The 22,784-nt window shown below is 39.1% G+C and overlaps 1 protein-coding gene and 6 long non-coding RNA genes across 7 annotated transcripts; all 7 read left to right on the top strand.

Annotated features, from left to right (window-relative positions):
* Positions 1-160: 160 nt before the first annotated feature.
* LOC309691020 (olfactory receptor 6N2-like) lies at positions 161-1,072 on the top strand (the record flags this gene model as incomplete). Its single annotated transcript, XM_082508548.1, has 1 exon — positions 161-1,072. One exon carries the CDS (start codon positions 161-163, stop codon positions 1,070-1,072), a length of 912 nt encoding a protein of 303 aa, XP_082364674.1.
* Positions 1,073-3,279: 2,207 nt separating this feature from the next.
* On the top strand, positions 3,280-4,301 carry LOC309691039. Its single transcript, XR_014271856.1, has 3 exons — positions 3,280-3,302; positions 3,997-4,122; positions 4,206-4,301. It is a non-coding gene; the product is annotated as an uncharacterized lncRNA (long non-coding RNA).
* A 1,715-nt stretch (positions 4,302-6,016) lies between these two features.
* Positions 6,017-7,231, top strand: LOC309691044. The gene is made up of 3 exons (XR_014271861.1): positions 6,017-6,099; positions 6,962-7,033; positions 7,202-7,231. It is a non-coding gene; the product is annotated as an uncharacterized lncRNA (long non-coding RNA).
* On the top strand, positions 7,227-8,501 carry LOC309691042. The gene is made up of 3 exons (XR_014271859.1): positions 7,227-7,301; positions 8,166-8,237; positions 8,406-8,501. It is a non-coding gene; the product is annotated as an uncharacterized lncRNA (long non-coding RNA).
* Positions 8,502-11,495: 2,994 nt separating this feature from the next.
* LOC309691035 lies at positions 11,496-13,697 on the top strand. Its single transcript, XR_014271852.1, has 4 exons — positions 11,496-12,645; positions 12,953-13,111; positions 13,190-13,246; positions 13,679-13,697. It is a non-coding gene; the product is annotated as an uncharacterized lncRNA (long non-coding RNA).
* A 3,537-nt stretch (positions 13,698-17,234) lies between these two features.
* Positions 17,235-18,143, top strand: LOC309691037. Its single transcript, XR_014271854.1, has 2 exons — positions 17,235-17,311; positions 17,896-18,143. It is a non-coding gene; the product is annotated as an uncharacterized lncRNA (long non-coding RNA).
* Positions 18,144-19,931: 1,788 nt separating this feature from the next.
* LOC309691045 lies at positions 19,932-20,654 on the top strand. Its single transcript, XR_014271862.1, has 2 exons — positions 19,932-20,079; positions 20,502-20,654. It is a non-coding gene; the product is annotated as an uncharacterized lncRNA (long non-coding RNA).
* Positions 20,655-22,784: the final 2,130 nt, after the last annotated feature.

Genomic DNA, 22,784 nt, shown 5'->3' with positions numbered 1-22,784 from the left:
TGAAGTTTCATTTCATCACATATTTGGTCTGATTTGAACAGTTCACTTTCTAAAGATGAACACACACCAAGTTTAGGTATCTATGAATAATAATATTTTATATGTACTAGTTTTAAACATTCTGCCTGTTTAAAATTTTAGTTTGTAATATCTGATTTTCATGAATGCTGAAATGAATATAACATATATAACTTTTGGTGGTCATGTGGAAGTGGAGAAATACAGATATATTTATTTTGTAATTATGTTTATGGTATACGGTCTAATAATTTGCAGCAATTCCACTATTGTGTGGGTCATCATAGTTCAAAAAAGCCTTCATGAGCCTATGTATATTTTCATTGCTGCTTTGTTAGTGAATTCTGTTGTTTTGAGCACTGTCATCTACCCGAAGCTTTTGATTGACTTCTTATCTGAAAAACAGATTATTTTGTATCACGCCTGTCTTTTTCAAGTATTCATGTTTTATGTTTTAAGCAGTTCAGAATTCTTACTGCTGTCAGCTATGGCTTATGACAGATATGTGTCTATATGTAAACCTTTGCAATATCCTTCTATAATGAGAAGAACAAGAGTCAATATTTTCCTGCTTTTGTGCTGGTTTTTACCTGCTATTCAGGTTGCAGTGCCAATAGCAGGAAATGCAAATACACCATTCTGTAACTTTACTCTGAAAGGTATTTTTTGTAACAATTCGGTCAACCATCTTTATTGTGTCAATTCAAGAGAATTATCTATATATGGTATGGTTGTTCTATTTAATGTTGCCCTTTCTCCTATGTTTTTTATACTTTTTACATACATAAAGATAATTATTGTTGCCTATCAGAGTTGTGGAAATGTCAGAAAAAAAGCTGCACAAACCTGTTTGCCTCATGTGCTAGTTCTAATTAACTATTCTTGTTTGCTTACGTATGATATGGTTATAGTTAGACTGGAATCAGAGTTTCCTAAAACTGCACGTTTTATAATGACATTGCAATTTATAACATATAACCCTCTTTGCAATCCAATAATATATGGACTAAAAATGAAAGAAATCTCTAAAAACCTCAAAAGGTTGTTCTCTTGAACTAATGTAAACTATTGTAGACTTTTATAGTCTTTTGTTAAAAATTGTTTTTTAGTGTTTATTTAAGAGGTGTTAAATGATATCTGATCTTTGGTAGGTCTTTAATAAGACCTATCATTTCTGAGACATTTTCTTTTCAGTGTAAAAACTGATAAACTTCTCCAGCTATTCAAAGCATGTGATTCTGTTCAGTAATTTTTGGATTATTCATTAAAAAATATTACTATCATTACTCCTATTCATAATATTGTTTCTTCATATACAGTTTAAGGACATTTGAAATGATTGATTGAATGAAAACCAAAAATATATAGCTTTTTCTCTTTTGTATTATAATATCACAGATTTCTGTGGTCATAGTGTGAGATTCAAAAACTGGGCCTTTTCCTTGTGCAACAGAGAGCGGATCATTATTTAAAATTCTAAATGAAAGTAAGAAAATAGCAAGATCCTACCTGTCTGATATCACTTTTCCCATATAGATTTCTGAATAAAGAAATGTGTTCATAATTTTATACTGTGATTTCATATTTATTGGTTCTCACAATCAAATCCAAAAGCTGAGACTATGTATGAAGATAACTGAAAATATGGAGGAAGTAGTTTGACATGAGGACAAGTACATAAGGAAGCGAGAGAATTAACATGCCGAGGTTTTTTTTTATCTGTATTGCAGCCCTCTGTAAATGAAATAGGGTTCAGAATGCATATTGAAAACATATGGATTGACATCACCAAAAAATTGTAGGTCTGACTAAAGTATATATTTTCCGTTTGATTTATATGTAGGTTTATGTGATTCTGAATTTCATTATGTGGTGTGACTATTGCGAAATGAGCAGTTTTTTTATGGAGATATAATGGTCAAATCTTGTAACTCTTCAGAGTGGTTTAAAGGATTTTGTTTTAATTACCTCACACGAAAGTAAACATTTGAATTAAATACATTTTATAATATAGCCAGTAAATATATTTTACTGAATTTCTAAATTCACATAATCAAATACAGGAAAAAACAGTCTAAAAATAACTATAATAAAAAGACGTTTCTAAATGAATGTTAGATATATTTCAGTATTACACTATTAATCGGTTGTGTACCACAGACCTCTAAGCTGGAAGTAGTACTTAGAAGACCATCTCTTCACTTAGATGTTTTAGCTAATAATAGACTAATAGGCAACCTTACTGTTATCTCAAAAATTGTCGTAATTGTAAAAAATAGTTGTAAAATATGTAACTGTTAATCGTCAGAGAAATTGTTTATTTGAACAGTTTCAGTCATGTTTCAGAGCTCATCACAAGACAGAAACAGCTTTGGTGAAGGTTACAAATTATTTTCTAATGGCCTCTGACAGTCAACTCATCTCTGTGGTTGTCCTGCTTTACCTCAATGCAGTAAATTTAAATTTCACACACTAAGGTTATCACTCATAATACTCATAATATACTCATCACCAAATAATTTTCCAATATTAAATGGACGCTCTTTCGATCAGTGCTCTTTTTATGTAATTGGTTTACAACTAGTTTCATTTTTTTATTTTTTTCCACTGATGAATTGATGATTTTTTTAGATTTATTCCTGTAGGGCTGTAAAATTTTGGAGCCAAACAAAGGTTATATATTCTTATGTAAGGTTATATTGTGTGCGCTTGTGGTTTGTGTGTGTGTGTGTGTGTGTGTGTGTGTGTGTGTGTGTGTGTGTGTGTGTGTGTGTGTGTGTGTGAGTGCGTCTATGTGGTATGGATTGACATTTGACCTGCGCTGTACCTGGGCTCCGGGGACATTTCGACTTTTTGCTGTGTATTCATGTGTCCCCCTAAAACATGACTTGTAAATGCATTTTTAAGTGTCTAAATAATAATTTTTTCTACTTCTTATGAGGTCATTATTTATCTTTTGACCTGTATTTGCTTAAACTGTAGTGTAAATTCATTTATTAAACTATAATTAAAAGATTTTCTGATTTTCTTAAAAGTCCACCTATACCCCTCACCTGATTTTTGTGTATTCCAGTGTATTGCACAGCGACGTTTCGAGTTAGAGTGGATGTGTGTAGGTACTGCAATTTAATACACATTTTCAATACACACGGCCGGAAGTCATTGTGATTGGTAGGCTATATATATAGGCGGTACCTACAGGAAACGGCGCCACAACTTTCGCGCGCGTGCCCTTTAACAAGTGTATGTCGACGGCAATATGAAGACGGATTAAAAACACAAAGGTAAGCCTTTTTTAATGTAAAATGCACCATGACTTTAATACTATATGAAATTATAGGTGCACAGGCCTATATTAAACTGGTTTAATTTATGCTTTATGGACTGTTAGTGAGTCTTTGAAGAAGTAAAACGGCCCCAGCGTTTGTCATTGAGTAAATAAAATAGGGCTGACGACTAACCGCGTCAACGCGATAAAGCGGGCTAACCCGTGTTAGGATTTACTCGGTGTTAAAGCATTATTGTGGCTTAAACGTGTTAATGCCGACATCGCGACTAACGCGATTAACAATTAAACCAGCGCAGTCTGAGTCAAAATCCCTGATGTCGCTGTTAGCTAATTTCGGGCAGTTTGTCCAATGTCTGTCCATTCTGCTGACAGCCCTAAAATAAAAGCAAGGGTATAAGTGTATTTAGTCGTGTATTTATTTATATGCCTGAAGAAAAAACTTCTTACAGTTTTGATGCCTAAGCTTTCTCAGTACTTGTATCACTCTCTGCAGTCGCCATTACAGAAATGTCACATGTCGCCATTTTGAGTACTAGGCCTTTAACATTTTAAAAGAAGGCATAAATTAGGACTATGAATAAGTCAGCTGTGTTTATGCTGTAAACTACACTACTGCTAGTTCTGCTACTACTGATGATGATGACAATGATGACGATAATCGTAATACTTTATATGCTTTGGTAATGCAGCCAATCAAAACGTACAGGAGAACATGCGAAGGAGACGCATTCCTCCACGGGAGGATGCAGTCTGTCATGTTTCTGCTGGAAGGGACAAACTGGGACTTGATATCCACTACATAAATGCCTTCAAAGGTAAGTTGGTCTTTAGTTTGGATTAGATTTGGAGTTTGTCACTTTGTCTTTTGTCACTCACTTGGTATGCCTCTGCAATTCAGGTCGGGGCATTTTCACGACTGTTCCATTCCAAAAAGGAGACTTCCTTTTGGAATACAGAGGTAAACTCATAACAAAAGAAGAATGTGAGCGGAGACCCAGAGTTTATCATGACAGCCTGAAGGTGTTCATGTTTGAATTCAAGTTTGATGGAAAACTCTGGTGGTGCGTATTATATCAGTGTAGTTTGATTAAGATTAAATTACACATTGCTTTTGATTTATGAAAAAAAAAGCTTCCTAACTAACTAGTTAAGCTAATACTTTTTTGCCTAACCCCACAGTGTGGATGCATCTCAAGAAGATGGGTCATTAGGCAGACTTGTCAATGACAACCACATCAGTCCAAGTGCTAAGATGAAAATATTAAATATCAATGGAAAGCCCCATCTATGCTTATTTGCAAGCAGAGACACAAGTCCAGGCGAAGAAATAGACTATAATTATGGTGACTCGGATTGGCCTTGGAGATGCAAGGTATTTCTACAATTGTACTTTTTGGAACTGATAAATTGCATACCGTAAGCCATTTTTACATTTGTACCTACTCAAATTGGCTTAACGTGACTTAGGGCATCTAGTTTTTCACTGAAATTGAGTATCACCTACTGTGCCTGGGGTCACTATAGCAATGCAGCCGAGCATCCAGTGATATAAATGCCACAGCAAGCATGGACGTCAAGGTGACAAAATGCCTGCTCAGTCTATACTTTAGTGTTCAATTCAGGGATCACGCTGTTAATTTTGGTCGCTATTTCAAACATTTCAGAGTTTCAAAAATGATGGCTTGGATTTTCACGAAGGAGGCGCACTCATAACTTATCGAGTGACACCATTGACCAGCCACCTGGTGGCATTCAGTCTATGTCAAATTTTCTGATCACTTTGGATCACTTGGAACCTTGGTGCAGTAGTTACTGAAAAACTACATGGTACTATAACCTACTGGAAAAACAGGGGTAGGTACTAATGGAAAACAGGCAATTGTGATGGCTGCCACATCAAAGCCCTCTAAAAGCACTAAAAAAATATCAGCAGGTATGCAGAAATAAAAAATGGCTTTCGGTTTCTAAATTTTAACAGTGATTGATGTTTAATGTGATTCTACACAGCAAAATCTCCAGTGTTAAATTAACACTGGAGAGTGTCTATAAGGGTCCACACCTCTGAGTGTTAAATACAACACTGTTGAGTGTTAAATGAACACTTTTGACAGTGTTATATGTTTAAAAGTAACCTAGTCAGTTTTGAAGATTAACAATGGCTAACACTGAGCAGTGCTGATTTTCTAACACTGGAAAATAACTCAAAATGTTAGAAATATTCCAGTGTTAGAAAATCAGCACTGCTCAGTGTTAGCCACTGTTAATCTTCAAAACTGACTAGGTTACTTTTAAACATATAACACTGTCAAAAGTGTTCATTTAACACTCAACAGTGTTGTGTGGACCCATATAGACACTCTCTAGTGTTAATTTAACACTGGAGATTTTGCTGTGTAGCCTCTTTAGTTAGATTCATTTTAAATTTTGGCCCTCGAAGATAAATGGGCCCTAGTGACAGTTCGTTGCTGCTACAGGTGATTGTTTTACTCCTTTAGCAATGGCTTAAAAAATAAAGAAATCACACTGACTATTTGTCTCTTAATCATAGGGCCTTAAATTCTCTATACATGACAGTGAATATTTTAAAGACATTAGCTTGAAACTTATCTTTCTCATACAGTTTATTTAATGTTTCAAAAGCGTCTTCAAAAATGCACTGTATATTCATTTTCTATCTGTTACACACGAAGACTGAGACCAGCCAGATTCAGAAGACTGTGAGCTGCCTAAAGCCGCAACCAAACAGCTTTCCAAACAATGATCTGGACCTGAAACATCCAGAGCCTGAAAGGGTAAATATAATCCAGTGTACCACTTAATGAACTAATAATTTAATCTATCATCATTCTTTATGGATGCTGTGTGTGTGTGTTTGGCAGTCACCTGGGTGTGATGTGATTTACATGGACCGTGGCTTGTAGGTCCTTTTCATTGTTTCAAAGTGCAAGTCTGGATAACATCTGAGTGTGTGTGTGTTAACCACCCAAATGTGACTTAGGAGGACCACACTGTTATTGGGGGACTCTGTCAAAGTTTGCTTCATGGTGACATCACTCTGGTTTTAGGAGGGGTCTTCTCGTATTTTTTGACAGTTTGACCTACAGCATGCAGAACTGACTGCATGTGCTTTGTTTCTATGTTGAAATTTTTTGAAACTCAGGCTTGAACATTAAGATAGATAGTACTATACAACTTCTTAACTTGTTTTAGGCACTTTTTACTGCTGTAGTGCATGGGTTCTCTCTGGCTGTGTACTCTGGCTTCTTCCCACAGTCCAAAGATGTAGCTTATGGGGTTAGGTTAACTGGTGATTCAAAACTGCCCTTTGGTGTGAATGCAAATGCTTGTCCTTCCATGTTAGACTGGTGATCTGTCCAGGTTGTACTGCCCTATGGTAGCTGGTATAGGCCCCAAACCTGCTACCCCACAATCCTGATAAGGATAAGTGGAAGAGGATGGATGATTGCAAAGGAATCAGTTGTTAATTATTGTAGCCAGTATTTTTTTCAGAAGAAAACATTTCTTGAGTGGAAAGTCCCCCCCCACGCGCACACACACACACATGCAAATTAAAAACAGAAGCACAGGCCTGCCCAGTACAGTTGCAAGAAGAGCACTTGGTCTAATCTTTGTGCCATCTTTTCTTTGTTGCAGGATCTTGATGAAGAAATGCCTCAGCAAGGCTCAGAAGCCATGCATTCTTCTTCAGTGCAAGATTTTGAAGAGGTAACATTGACCTAGGACAGATTTTAATGAATGTTTCTCATGCACGATGTGTACCCTACGCTATTTGCCGATAGTGAAATGGTTTATTCATCCTCTTGAGTGATGCATTTTTAGTAACTGTCAGATTACTGTTCTTTTGTCTTCATTTTCTATCTGTTACACACGAAGACTGAGACCAGCCAGATTCAGAAGACTGAGCTGCCTAAAGCCGCAACCAAACAGCTTTCCAAACAATGATCTGGACCTGAAACATCCAGAGCCTGAAAGGGTAAATATAATCCAGTGTACCACTTAATGAACTAATAATTTAATCTATCATCATTCTTTATGGATACTGTGTGTGTGTGTTTGGCAGTCACCTGGGTGTGATGTGATTTACATGGACCGTGGCTTGTAGGTCCTTTTCATTGTTTCAAAGTGCAAGTCTGGATAACATCTGTGTGTGTGTGTGTTAACCACCCAAATGTGACTTAGGAGGACCACACTGTTATTGGGGGACTCTGTCAAAGTTTGCTTCATGGTGACATCACTCTGGTTTTAGGAGGGGTCTTCTTGTATTTTTTGACAGTTTGACCTACAGCATGCAGAACTGACTACATGTGCTTTGTGTCTATGTTGAAATGGTTTGAAACTCAGGCTTGAACATTAAGATAGATAGTACTATACAACTTCTTAACTTGTTTTAGGCACTTTTTACTGCTGTAGTGCATGGGTTCTCTCTGGCTGTGTACTCTGGCTTCTTCCCACAGTCCAAAGATGTAGCTTATGTGGTTAGGTTAACTGGTGATTCAAAACTGCCCTTTGGTGTGAATGCAAATGCTTGTCCTTCCATGTTAGACTGGTGATCTGTCCAGGTTGTACTGCCCTATGGTAGCTGGTATAGGCCCCAAACCTGCTTGCTACCCCACAATCCTGATAAGGATAAGTGGAAGAGGATGGATGATTGCAAAGGAATCAGTTAATTATTGTAGCCAGTATTTTTTTCAGAAGAAAACATTTCTTGAGTGGAAAGCCCCCCCCCCCCACGCGCACACACACACATGCAAATTAAAAACAGAAGCACAGGCCTGCCCAGTACAGTTGCAAGAAGAGCACTTGGTCTAATCTTTGTGCCATCTTTTCTTTGTTGCAGGATCTTGATGAAGAAATGCCTCAGCAAGGCTCAGAAGCCATGCATTCTTCTTCAGTGCAAGATTTTGAAGAGGTAACATTGACCTAGGACAGATTTTAATGAATGTTTCTCATGCACGATGTGTACCCTACGCTATTTGCCGATAGTGAAATGGTTTATTCATCCTCTTGAGTGATGCATTTTTAGTAACTGTCAGATTACTGTTCTTTTGTCTTCATTTTCTATCTGTTACACACGAAGACTGAGACCAGCCAGATTCAGAAGACTGTGAGCTGCCTAAAGCCGCAACCAAACAGCTTTCCAAACAATGATCTGGACCTGAAACATCCAGAGCCTGAAAGGGTAAATATAATCCAGTGTACCACTTAATGAACTAATAATTTAATCTATCATCATTCTTTATGGATGCTGTGTGTGTTTGGCAGTCACCTGGGTGTGATGTGATTTACATGGACGAAGTTTATTAGTTGATATCTGCAACTGAATTGAAAACACCTCACCTTTCCAACTGTCCAAAACAAATAAATGTTGCAATATTTTGCTAACAGTGTCACAATCATCGTCTGGTGTGCACAACAATATCATCTTTGGACAAGTGCATTCAGTGTGTGGGACCGGTTTCCTCCCTCAAGTGGCTTGGCTATAAGTGCAAAGGTGAGACATTTAGTGAATAGGTACAGTGTATAGTAAAAAGCATTAATAGAGTTCAACAAGTTAAGACTAGCTGAAATGAACACTGCTCCCTTTTTAATTAATGGGTGGTCACGTCTAATTAAAGAAATGTAGTATTACCTCATTGGTGCAGGACCTTGTAAAAATGGTATACTTGGGATTGTCCTCAATTCCCCATTCCATAACATAAACTGCTCAAAATAATAAAGGGAACACTTAAACAATGCGATGTTACTCCAAGTCAGAACACACTTCTGTGAAATCAAACTGTTCACTTAGGAAGTAACACTGACAACCAGTTTCACATGCTGTTTTGCAAATAGAGTAGACAACAAGTGGAAATTATAGTCAATTCACCATAATAAAGGACTGGTTCTGCAGGTGGTGACCACAGACCACTTCTCAGTACCTATGCTTTCTGGCTGATGTTATGGTCACTTTTGAATGCTGGCCGTGATTTCATTTTAGTGGTAGCATGAGACGGTCTACAACCCACACAAGTGGCTCAGGTAGTGCAGCTCATCTAGCGTAGCACATCAATGTGAGCTGTGGCAAGAAGGTTTGCTGTGTCTGTTAGTGTAGTGTCCAGAGCATGGAGGTGCTACCTGGATGTGGAGTAGGCCAAAGGAGGGCAACAACCCAGCAGCAGGACCGCTACCTCCACCTTTGTGCAAGGAGGAACAAGAGGAGCCCTGCAAAATGACCTCAAACAGGCCACAAATGTGCATCTGTCTGCTCAAATGGTCAGAAACTGACTTCATGAGGGTGGCTTGAGGGTCCAGCGTCCACAGGTGGGGATTGAGCTTGCAGCCCAACACCATGCAGGATGCTTGGCATTTGCCAGAAAACACAAAGTTTGGCAACTTCGGCACGGGCACCCTATGCTCCTCACAGCTGAAAGGAGGTTCAAACAGAGCACGTGACAGTCTGGAGATGCCGTGGGGAACGTTCTGCTGCCTGCAACATCCTCCAGCATGATCATATTGGCAGTGGGTCAGTAATGGTGAGGGGTGGCATTTCTGTACCTGCCAGAGAGCCTGACTGTCATTGGGTAACAAGATGAGGTCCTCGGACCCTTTGTGAGACCACATGCTGGTGCGTTTGACCCTGGGGTCCACCTAATGCGAGACGACACTGGACCTCATGTGGCTGGAGTATGTCAGCAGTTCCTCCATGACAAAGGCATTGATGCTATGGACTGGCCCGCCTGTTCCCCAGACCTGAATCCAATTGAGCACATCTGGGACATCATGTCTCACTCCATCCACCACAAACTGTCCAGGGGTTGGCAGATGCTTTAGTCCAGGTCTTGGAGGAGATCCTTCAGGAGACCATCCGCCACCTCATCCCGAGCATGCCCAGGCATTGTAGGGAAGTCATACAGGCATCTGGAGGCCACACACATTCAACTACACACTTTCATGCCATTCAACTACCTAAAGAACAAAGTATTTAATAAGAATAATTCCTTCATTCACATCTGGGATGTCCTTTTTTGGGGGGGGGATTAGCAGTGTATGTGTAGTCATTAAAATATCCTTAAGTGTGAACAGTTTGGTTTTTTTTTTTTTTTTTTCAGCATTTGACATTACTGCAATGCTTTGACAAAAAACTACTTCACTTAAATAGAACTGCAAAGCTAAATTAAGTCTATCAAAATGTGTTTCAGTTTGTTTAGGGGTCTGGCACAAATCTTGCCTTGCAAAATTGGCAAATCAGAATTGCCACCAGTCAACACAGGTGTGTATCCCATTCATATTTGGCTTGACTTTGTTTTTCAGTTTATTTTTTACCTGTCTAAAGTATTGATCAATTAAAATAACTTTTGTTCTTACATTCCAGAAAGAAGAAATTTCTGAATATTCAGGGGAGGATGGATTGCCACATTCAGTTCAGGATCAAATATCAAGCGATGATGATGGCAACCACAGCATATCAGAAGAAGAATATGTGCCAGATTCAGAGTCATATGATGAAGATTCAGATGAAGACATCTCATTATTGCCAAGCACATCAAAAGGTCTGCTATGCCAAAATGACATCTCCAAAGCGCATGAACAATCAGATTCAATGAATTTAATCCACAACTTGACAAAGGACAAGCCACAAGATAAAAGTGAGCTTTGCGAAACTGAATCAGAAAAAATGACTTTAAGTAAAAGAAATTACTGCTATTTTTGTGGCAAACCACAAGCTAAAATTTCCCGCCACCTGAAAACGCACAAAACGGCTCCTGATGTTGTGCATGCATTTTCCCTGCCTAGAGACTCAAACGAGCGTAAAAGTCTGTTAGAGAAATTGAGAAATAAGGGAAATTTTAAGCATAATGCTGCAGTTTTGCATGGTGGAGTGGGACCACTGAAAGTGAAGAGAAGACCCAAGATTAAAGCAGTAGAGGGAAAGTTCGCTCATTGCTTTTATTGTCAAGGGATGTATGTTCGCAAGGATCTTTGGAGACATGTCCGCAGATGTCCGAACAAACCAAAAGATGACACGGATAAAGAACCTGGAAGAACCAAAGTACTCGGCCTGGCTTTAACTCTGGAGTCTCAGTGTTATCCGCAGGTGTCAAGTGGAGTCTGGAAGGTTCTTGCTGTTATGAAACAAGATGAGATTGCCTCAGCTGTGCGAAATGACTTTACTGTTATTCACTTTGCCCAGTCCCTCTACAATAAACATGGACAAGACCCTACAAAGTATGATTATATACGACAGAAGCTTCGTGAAGCGGGACGTTTGTTGTTGTGTCTGCGCACAGAATTCTCAGTGCATAACATGGAAGAAGCTATTAAGCCTGCTAATTTCCAGAGAGTTGTGCAAGCAGTAAAGAAAGTTTCAGGTTTTGATGAAGAGACACTGTCATACAAAACTCCAAGCCTTGCGCTGAAACTGGGACATACACTGCATAAAATGTCTGACATTATCCATTGTCGTGCCCTCATGACAGAGGATGAAGCCCTAATCAAGTCCACTGATGCGTTCAAGAAGTTGTATGTCTCCAAATGGTCCGAGATGGTGTCTCACCGTGCCTTGAACACATTGAGTGAGGCAAAGTTTAACAAGCCATCAACATTGCCCTTTACAGAAGATGTTCGGATTCTCCATCACTACCTTCAAAAATCTGCAGAAAGTGCCTTTTGCAGCTTGGAGAACGAAGCCACAGCTCAGAATTATGCCCAACTTGCACAAGTTACACTCTCACAAATCATTGTGTTCAACCGAAGACGTTCTGGAGAGGTTTCAAAGATGCGCCTCAAAAGTTTTCTTGAAAGAGACAAAACAGCACTCCACACAGATGTTGCCATGGGGCTCTCAGAAATGGAACAGAGACTCTGTAACTATTTCTGTAGAATAGAAATAATGGGGAAAAGGGACAGAAATGTTCCGGTTCTGCTAACACCAAGCATGCTGGATGCTCTGTCACTACTGGTTAGTAGGAGGCCTGACTGTGGTATTTGTGCCACTAATATCTACCTCTTTGCAAGACCCCGATCAATGAGTCATTACAGAGGAATGGACTCCTTGCGTGTTCATGCACACCAGTGTGGAGCAAAGCAGCCTGAGTATCTAAGATCGACACAGCTCAGAAAACATGTTGCCACACTCTCACAAGTCCTTAATTTGAAAAACAACGAACTTGATCAGGTTGCAGATTTCCTGGGTCATGATATCCGCGTTCACCGCGAATTCTACAGATTACCAGTTCCCACAACACAGCTGGCCAAGATTTCCAAACTGCTTTTAACACTGGAAAAAGGACATCTTTCCCAGATCCAGGGGAAATCACTGGATGAGATCAAAATAGAAGGTTTGTATTGAAAGGAGCAAATATTAGGGCAGTAGTTGAATATTATGCTTTATCAACAGAATTAAAACCTAAAAGCACAGACCATTCTGTTAAATGTCCATGATTTAAGGTTCTTGAAGTCTATTGTTTCATCACTTTGCAACATTTGGCAAACTGCAGAGTGGTGGCCTTAAATAGTAAAACTATGTACTATAATTTCCAGTATTTGTTCTGTATTTTGTCATATCTCGTTGTTAATGTGAGGTTTTTGGGGGGGTTGTGTTTGTTTGTTTTTTTGTTTTGTTTTCCCCCCCCCACAATTTCTCAGATGAAATTGCATTAAGTGATGCTGAAACAAAGGACAGTGAGAGTGAATCAGATGATGATGACACAGCACTCACAATGTCGGCGTGTGGCACCAGTGAGCCTGTACATGCAGTAGCTGATTCCACAAACACAGCGCAGCTCCAAGACACTGTAGATTGTGGTAAGTTACCACTAGCTTGGTTTCTGTGGATAAAATGTTTGTTACAAATATTAAAACTTAATCAAATTGTGTAATCAGCAGATGAAGGACCACTCACAATGCCTGCAGCAAGTGAGACTGCTGCTCCCTCTGAAGGTAAGGGGTGCAGTTGGTTCTCTAAGCGTATTATTGTTTCATCACTTTGCAACATATGGCAAACTGCAGAGTGGTGGCAAAAAGTCACTTGGATGAGTGACAAAATGTTTCTCCCACTGAAAACGCTACGTCCAGATTAACAGAATCAACGTTTTGGGATTTACTTACCTGGATGATTGAGCATGCATCAAGAGACTTTTATTCAACTTTTTATTTAGTCTTTTATTCACAGCGGAACACTAAATGTTGTCTCATTTTAGAAATTTGATAAATTTTCAAAGAGAATTTTAGCTCGTTTTGATATTGATGGTAGCAACACATTTCAGAAGTTAATACAGGGTAGCATCCATTCTTTTAACAAGCAAATGTTTTTTGTTTTTTTTGTTTGGTTTTTTGTTTGTTTTAACTACTACTACTTTATATATCTTCCAGAGAAAAATGCTGCTCAATCTCACAATTCCCGAAGAGCTCCCAAAAACATGTGGTCCAAGGCTGAGGTTGCTGCAGTGATGAGGCATTTTAAAGACCACATAAACGAAGGGAAACTAGCCACCAAAAATGAATGCAGTCATTGCAAATTGGTAGAAGATCCGGTGTTGGCAGGAAGAACAGTTCAAAACATAAGAGATTTTGTAAGAAACAGAGGATTAACTGCAAAAAGGCAGAAAAAAAATGAACTAAAATAACTGTTTAGCCAGATGTGGTTTTACATCTTGGTCAGATTGCCAATTGTTGTTAACACTGATGTTCTGTTTAAAGAAAAAAAAAAGTTCTTGTTAAATACAGAAGCAGTTTGTATTTCATAATTTTTACATTTAATTTATTTAGGGTTTTTTTTTTGACGGGTTATATTTAAAATAAAAAATTATAAATGCATATTTTCTCCCCTTAATATTTACCTTTAAACTATTAAAATTCATTTTAAATGTTTTAAATTTTTCTGTTTTCTATATTTTTATATTTCTGTGGGAAGCGTGGGCATTTTTGTCCATAGATTTCTTTTTTTATTTATGGTTAAAATTAATGTTCAGATCCAAGAACACTAATAAAATGATGTTCCAGTAATCCTGTGTCCTGTCAGATGTGTATTTATGGTAATGATGAGCTATTTAAATATTACATCATTGTCCCTTTAAAGACCCAATATTGTTTTTTTGGACCTCATAAAACACATTGTTGTCAAGTGGACAATGTCTCCAGAAAACACAATAGAGTCTGGTTGGTGTGTATCAGTGTATCTAGACTTCTATAGGGAGTGTATGAGGTCTGAAGTGACCCAAATTTTTTTCAGATTTTTTCGAACACTTTAACCTCACTCCCTTGGCTCTAAGTCCTTTGAAAAGGGTAGTCCACTTAAACCACCACCGGGCGGATTGACGTAGGATAGTCCCTCCATACCACATAGACCCGTGTGTGTGTGTGTGTGTGTGTGTGGTCTTAGAAGAAAAAAGTAAGTTCCAACTGTATGTTTATGCAATTTTACTTCAGGATTAGGTGACAGAAATTAAGTTGACAGTCCATAGGTGATATAAGGTTACTGTAATGAGTATCATTAGTGAGCTTGCATCCCACCTGCACTGTGTAAAACAACAGGCCAAGCCTCAGAGGAGTGGCCTGACTACAGCCAGTCTCTAAACAACTAATTATCTCACAGTAGCTACTATGAAGGACTTTTGGGATGTTTTCCCATGTATCACTGTCATTAGCAGGATCCGTGAACCTGATCTAATGTAGTATATCACAACAAACATCCAGTACCTTTGGGTCTTCACACCAGAGAGAAGAGAGAGAAGGAGAGAATTTATTATTTCAATGGCCTCCACAATGTGTCACTAAGTTGTAACTATCACAGACGTAACTGTCAAAAGGATAAAGTGGTCAACAAGCCATTTTGTCTTTTGGCCTAAGAGAGCAATTAAACTTGCCTTGTATTAAAAAGTTTGGTATTAATTATCAGAAATAGGAGATTTAAAGAGTAGCCTTCGAAGCGTACCTGACTATGGTGTAAACTAGTATAATGGATTTTAAATAAACAAGATGTGATTCAAGCACAGATTTTGAACAAGTTTTACCTTCTGAAGTCAAAGTTATCACATGTGCTAACCAGTGGCGGGGTGGCTTACTGGGCTTAAGCCCGGGTTGTTTTTTCAGAAGCTCAGGGTCTTTTGGAGTGTAATTTTTTCATAGTTAGATGCCTGGCTGACAACTGTATAAAACAAAAACTACACACAATATTTGAAGCACATAGTGCACACTGGCAGGGCCTGGCAGGGCGAAGGACGCGGTCTCAGCTGAACTATGGACACGCACACACATACATATACTGATACTGATAAGCACTCGCTGACACATCACCCTCCCTACCCCGGATCCAACGCCACCTCCAACGCTTACCTCCCCTCTGATGTGGACATCGGGTCAGCTGGAGGCGCAGTCGAAGATTGCAGCGGTCCCAGATCAGATGTACACACTGGAACACTTTCCCGTGTTGCTTGTCTGTGTTTATTGTGCTATGGTGTGTTAACATCTGTGCATTCCTGTATTATCCTTTTGTGTTACGCTTTTTGATGTTTTTTTCCTTGCTACCTAGCCTGACCTGTCTCCCCAATGTGATGTTTGTGTATTGTATGTACGGTCGGCAAGGTCTGTCATCTCGGTTGTGGGGAGCTGCTGCCTGCGAGTTTGCTGTTGGAGAAGTGGAGCCAGGCAGACAGAGGAGAACTGAAGTTTGACCAGGTACCAAAGCAAATCATTCATACTGTACAAACAATGTAAATATGACAGTGTATCACGAAAGATTGATATCAAACTGATCACTTGACCCATATTACATTACTTGTTCTTCAAGTGAATCAACAAATGGCGAAATGAAAAGCCGAACAACAACAATGTTGTTTCTTTAGAGAGTCTTAGCTTACATTTGTGTTTATTTCATATTTTCAGTTGTTACCCTCCACGGCTAAATAAATTGGTTTCAGAATACAAGAATGGACATAAGGGGCTTCTTTCAAAGAAAACACTCAGGTAGATGTTATTTTATATATTATGCTTTGTATGTTGTTCAGTATATTTCTATGCAAAACAAGAGGAATTTCAATACACAGCAGGATATTCACAGTTGAAACCAGATATTTACATACACTTTATGGAAAACATAAAACAAGAACATTTTTTTACTGTACAACATCAATTTAGTTGTTTTGTTTTGGATAAATAAATATTGAAATATCTTTTGAATTAGTTACATGTCAGAATAAAGAGAGCTGTCTATGTTTTTTATCACTTTCATCAAATTTAGGAGTATACACTAAGTTTATTGTTAATTAATAAGAAAACTCCAGACGATTCCATTCTGAGCTGAAGAAGCTTCTGATAGGTTAGTAGAGTCCATGTGAGTAAACTGGTGGCACACCCGTGGATGCATATAAGGCAAAACACAGAGCCTGTTTCTTTGACATAGGAAAATCAAGAGATATCAACCAAAACACCAGGAAAAGAACTGTGGAGCTCCATAAGTGTGGCTCAATTTTGAATACAATTTGGTGCCATTTACAATTAAGAAATACAGATAGTTTCTCTCTTTACTCTTAAAGTTAACAAATGTGCTTTTTATATTTATCAACCTAAAAAAAATAAACATTTAGCCTGATTTTATGTTACAATTAAAAAAGTGTTTGTGTTTTTATCTGAAGAGTTTGTAAATATCTGGTTTCAACTGTATACACAGCAAATTCAAAAGTGTTAAATGTTTTGGTGTTAAGAGTCTTCTTGCAAAAGTAGAGTTAATTTTACTCTAAGTAGAGTCACATTCTTTTAATGTAACTCTGAGGTGTAAAATGATAGTAGTTAAAATCGAGTGTTAAAAATGAGTGTTTCTATTTCAAATCTGGAGGTGTTACAATGGAAACATTAACTCTTGACCTCTTAACTCTGAACTCCTACAGAGGCTATGACACCAATAGAGTAAATTGACAGACTCCGCCCCCAGCACGGCTCCAATCGAAGCTGAAGTGAAGCCGTTTCAGAACATTTTGCTCTACATATTTGAGTTGTTTGCCATGCTTGGTAAGTCATTTTTTCAAAGATTGTTTCAATTATTATTGTTAGCTTTTACTTCTGTGGCTCTTTGGAGTTGAGACAAAGCTGTGTGAAAGGCATTAGCCATGTTGCTCGGTGATAGCATAATATTCTGTTTTAGCTAGCTGAAAGGTATTGTTTGCGGGCAAATACCACAGCCTTGAAAAAAAGCTTGGATGTGAATTTTCAGTCAAACTTTTGGTCAAATACACCTAAAACAATGTCTAGAATGTGAAATGTTGGTATAATGGTGCTGCTTGAAGCCTGAAAACGATCTCCCATAAAAAAAAAACGAGCAAACAGCAGTAGCAGGCATCCTGACTGGATTCTACGTTAGCATAGATCCCTCCAGAGTTTTGTGCACACGGTTTAGGTAAAAATTAAAAAGGTTGAGGTTTTACATTTAGTTCAGTATTACCTGTTGCCTGTGTCCTTGTCTTTTGGGAAAAATACTTTACACAAGTAATGTCTCAAAGAGGATTCTTTTTTTTTTTTTACTGTGCTGCAATTGTTTACTGGATTATTTGTGCCATTAATTAGTGTCAACTAATTGTTATTCAATGTCCGCACAGGATATGCCTGTAAAGATGGAATATGGGGGAGAGCAGAAGTGCGTTGAAGTTCCACAAAGGATGAATGAAGGACATGCATATTGTATTGAAGAAATAAGTGATGAGAATGCTGTTATTTGCATTTACCATGTCAGACCTTTTGATAAACAAAATTCTAATGAAAGTGAGAATATGTACACTGTTACATCTTTCAGAAAATGTTTTGAAATTGTGGTGCACAGTTCAGAATAAATGTTTTTCAAAAACCATTGCGTCTTTTTAGTAAATGTTTATTTCCAAAAGAAATTTCTAGAAGTTCAGAACAGTAAAATTCCCGCTTTTTAGAATGAATTAGAAGATAACTCTTACGTAGTTAAACTAAAATACTCTTTGAGAGTTAATATATAAACTCTTAACACCAAGTGTTAAATTATCAACTCCAGACAGATTTGGTGTTTAACACTAAATCAGAGTTAACGTACCAACCCTCCAAAAAGAGTTAAATTAACACTCTCTGGTGTGGACCCATATAGACACTTTAATAGTGTTGAAATCAAATCCGACAGTGTTAATTTGGACATGCTGGATTTGCTGTGTATTTGATGATGTTGGTGTTTGGCTTGATTGTCAGCACAAAGCGGGAGAGAGAGGAACAGAGAGGGAGAGAGAGGGAGATGGAGAACGAGGACAGAACAGAGAGGGAACAAGAGCCAGGTGAGACAAACATGTTAGTCAAATGGTTGTTTACCAAAAGTATCACCGTATCATAGGTACTCATGTATCTCGTACCTAGTGTTTCTTTTTAGGTTTGTTATTTTTCAAATTCCATATTTATTAAGTTATGCAGGCTTGTTTGCACAACAAGCCTGCATAACTTTTGCATAACTTTTGAACAAAACTCAAAACAGAGCCTATTATTCTTTCAGTCATTTCTAACACCCCCCCCCCCCCCCCCCCACCACAAGTGTCTCCCTCCGCCTCTGGTGTTAACCCTAACCCTCCCCCATACCCAGCAACAATCATTGCTAGCAGACTGTGCTCTGCAGTAGCCAACTAAAATGAATACTTGAATCCCGAATATGTATTGAGATGACACTCAGTACACTCAAATATAACACTAAATGTGAATAGGAACAATTTTGCTTTTATATTATTCTGCTTAGTTTAAAAGTGTCATTATCACATAATGATACAATATATAAAAAATCTTAGTGTTATTTACAGTAAGATGTGTCCACGACATGTTTTGATGCCTCATTATGTTGGCTTCAATCTATTAATTTGGTGGAGTTAATCAAACTGTCAAAGTTACTGACAGCGGAGAATCAGCGAGGTTCCTGCTTTCTACTTGTTCATCTTAAATTGGCCATGCGATTATCAGATATTATCCCAGAGGGTAAATGAGTATTGTGCTGTTTGTCAATTACACCCATTGTTTTTACACAGTGCACTATTTTCACAGAGCCAAAAATTATTTGGAGAAACAGTCCTGTCCTGTCCAGTGTTTTTGAGTTTTCTTATATTTTGACATTCATTGTTTATGTTTAAGTATCATTTAGATTTCCTGATTCTCACTATTGATGCTTCACGCTCGGCTGCAAACCGCTCCAGTGCAAGCTGGAGGCCATTACCTGATAAAGCAAACAGAACCACATCATCTCAAAAGGGTAAAGAGCTGGTCCGCGACCGGGATGAGTTTCCTGGGGAGGCTAAGGAGTGTGATCCCCCTATTGTTGGAGCACACCCTCCTGGGGTTGCGTGCTATGGCCCCTGTGGAGATCAGGGAAATATTTTACTGCTACTATTCATAACCATCATCATTACCATTACATTAATTACCATTTCATCAAAGCATTTATTCAATAGATTACACATGTTCTTAGTTACGATTATTACACCTATCACAGAGAGCTTCTGTCTGGTAAAAGGTTAGAAGCATCAACGGGCGGGGTGAGGCTGAGTGCGTTGGCGGTCGAGACATACACACACAAACAGTAGTTACTCATGTTTAGGTAAGAGTTCAAATAATAGTTTGCAAAAGTTTGTGACTGCAAATTTGTGTTTGCCTAAGGGACAGTTTGTTCCAGGAGATAAGCGAGAGCTAGAAGATTAATAGGAAGCACCTGGCCTCGAGACGGAGAAGATGTCCTTTGAAATGTGTCAAAAGTTGTCAACAGAACATTTGTGGTTTTGAAACTTATGCATGTATTGTATCTGTCATGGTCCTGGGTCGGTGACCCAGCACTTTTAGTTTATTATCATTTGTTATCATTATCATCACGGCATCCGTGCCACCCTCATGGGAAGGGCTGAGGATCCCCAGACGAGGCGTCACCCAGTAGCCACCGAGCAGAAGCTAGAGGGGGCTGCACCGGCGTGCCCGCCGGCTCTGCCGGCAGCCAGCTGTGCCAGAGTGAACCGAGCCGCAGGCCCAGAGGCCGGAGGCCCGAGGGCCCCCCACACCCCGGAGGAGGCCTGACCGAGCAACAGGTGCCAGGCCCCGCCAGGTAGCCACCGGGAGTGAGCTGGTACATACCTGAGTGCCCAGCCCCGGACACCAAGAACCACCAATGCACCGACCCCTGAGGGCATCAGTCACCGGCAGGGAGTGTGGTGAGGGGAGATAGGCCTTGTATCTGCTTTGAAGCATGAGGGGGCGTCATAAATAATACCCTGATGTTATAAAAACAACTGCTTGTGTATCATTTGGCGGAGATCGATGCTGGTGTGTGCAGTGTTCATCTCTCCATGCGTGTGTTCATTAAAAATCATCGTTTGACTTAACTCTTCTGTTGTTTTTGTGCTCACCCTCAATATTTGAACCTGTAACACTCCCCACACCCTCTATCAAATAGTTGTAATAACTAAAAGTTAAAATGAATAAATATCAAGTTGACCAGTTTGGCAAAGCCATAATGATCCACTTGGAAAAATATATCCATAACCAAATGGGACAGGCAAAAAAAAAAAAAAAAGGAATAATATATCCATTGGGCATCTTTCTTGGCCTTCAGACAACAATTCTGATTGCTTCAGTGCTGAACGGGACAGGCAAAAAATAAAAAATAAAAAATAGCAACATACCGTTGTGTTGACAAGGCATAAAACAAGACATAGTTCCTGGGTGGAAACTCAAGGCAGTGTTGTCTATGCAGAAACATGACAATAAAAGTAAGATTCTAATTAAAAAAATTTTCCATGTTTATTATGTAATCTTCCTAACCTTTCCTGTGCTAAACTTTGTCTCCCTGTGTCTGTTTCGCTGTGTCCCTGCCCCTATCCCCTATCCCCTATCCCTGAGATCACTGTCTTCAATAAACGTTTCACTGTTTGGAATTTTCAGTCTATTGTGTCTGCTTTTGGGTCCAACCTGCACACTTGGCTGCACAGCCTTGATAATATAACTATCATTGATAAGCAGGAGGAACTACCCGCTTTAGTTCAAGAGATGTATTCTAGTGTAACCCCTTGCCTCTGCATAGGATCCACCAGCTATGGCCCAATCCCAGTCTGACTCACGTAAAGCCACCACCCAGTTATTTCCCAATGCGAACTTCATGGTTTCTGGCACAGTATTATGTGACACTATTTTTCACACACCCGAAACATTCTCCTGTAAGTCAGGACAATGTTTCCCCAGTGATGCCACTCAGCTGTTCCATGTAAGCAATTTATTAAGGGAAAGAGCACTGTCATGGGCCGAGGCTTGTTAAGGTTTTGTTCATTTCTACCTCTCCATATGATGTTTTCCTGAAGCGCATTTGCTCATCCTGTGTCTGAGATTCAGTTCAGCCAAAAAAATTGCTTAATCTCCACCAGGGAAACTGCTGAGTAGGTGAGTTTTAAGTTGAGTTTCACACCAATGCCACTGAGGCAGGCTGGCCAGATTATGCTTTACACAGTATTTCTCCAGGCTTTATATTTGAGGAGCTAATCTCTCTCCCATCACAATCAACAACTGGCTGGGAGACAGGGAGGCAGAAAAGAGTTCTAAGACCTTGGTAGAATTCTTTTAGCCCGTCTGCCCCAACTATCTCATCTCCAGCTATTGTTTCAGTTTCAGTGTCCTCCTGTTCCTCTTCAGAGCTGCAGCACATGCAAATCGAGCATTTGTGCTTGACTCCAGAGGAGAGAGGATTTCCATGCTTGGGTTTGTTTCTGCTCTCCTTGATCCCGTGCTGAACAGAACCTCATTGATTACAAATTACTCAACCATGTAGGCCTCTGACTCCATGGAACCTCCCATTCCTACCACTGCACAAACTGGTGTTTGCCAATATTATGCAGCAGTCCGCTGCATAATATTGGCCCATTTGTTTAGTCTCGTCTGCCACTGTGAATCCATCTCCTTCTTCACCTTCTTCTCGCCTGACAAACCCCTCATCTTAGGTTATTCCTGGCTGGAAAAACATAACCTCCATATGGTCTGATCTGGCAATAAAATAAGTAGCTGGAGTCTGTTTTGTTTGGCCAACTCTGTACAATCTGCACTACCCTCCAGCTCTAAGGGCTCCGGTTTGATTCACTTCCCCCACGCTGATTGGCTGAGGAAGAAGTAGCCATGGTAAACCAATCATATGACCAATTTAAGATCATATAGCAACACAATGCTATGTCAACTACAGGGAGTGCAGAATTATTAGGCAAGTTGTATTTTTGAGGAATAATTGTATTATTGAACAACAACCATGTTCTCAATGAACCCAAAAAACTCATTAATATCAAAGCTCAATGTTTTTGGAAGTAGTTTTTAGTTTTCAAAGGAGCTTGCAAAGAAAAGCGTCTGGACTTCTTTAAAACAAACTAGTTTTTAGTTTGTTTTTAGTTTTAGCTATTTTAGGGGGATACCAGCAACCCCCGGTGGTACCTCGTCTCTCCACGCTGGTCCTCGGGGATTCCATCGTCAGGAA

The sequence above is a fragment of the Aulonocara stuartgranti genome (genome assembly GCF_965226115.1).
Source record: "Aulonocara stuartgranti genome assembly, chromosome: 16".
NCBI lineage: Eukaryota > Metazoa > Chordata > Actinopteri > Cichliformes > Cichlidae > Aulonocara > Aulonocara stuartgranti.
The sequence above is the reverse complement of the archived record's forward strand: the minus strand, read 5'-3'. Positions and strand labels throughout refer to the sequence as shown.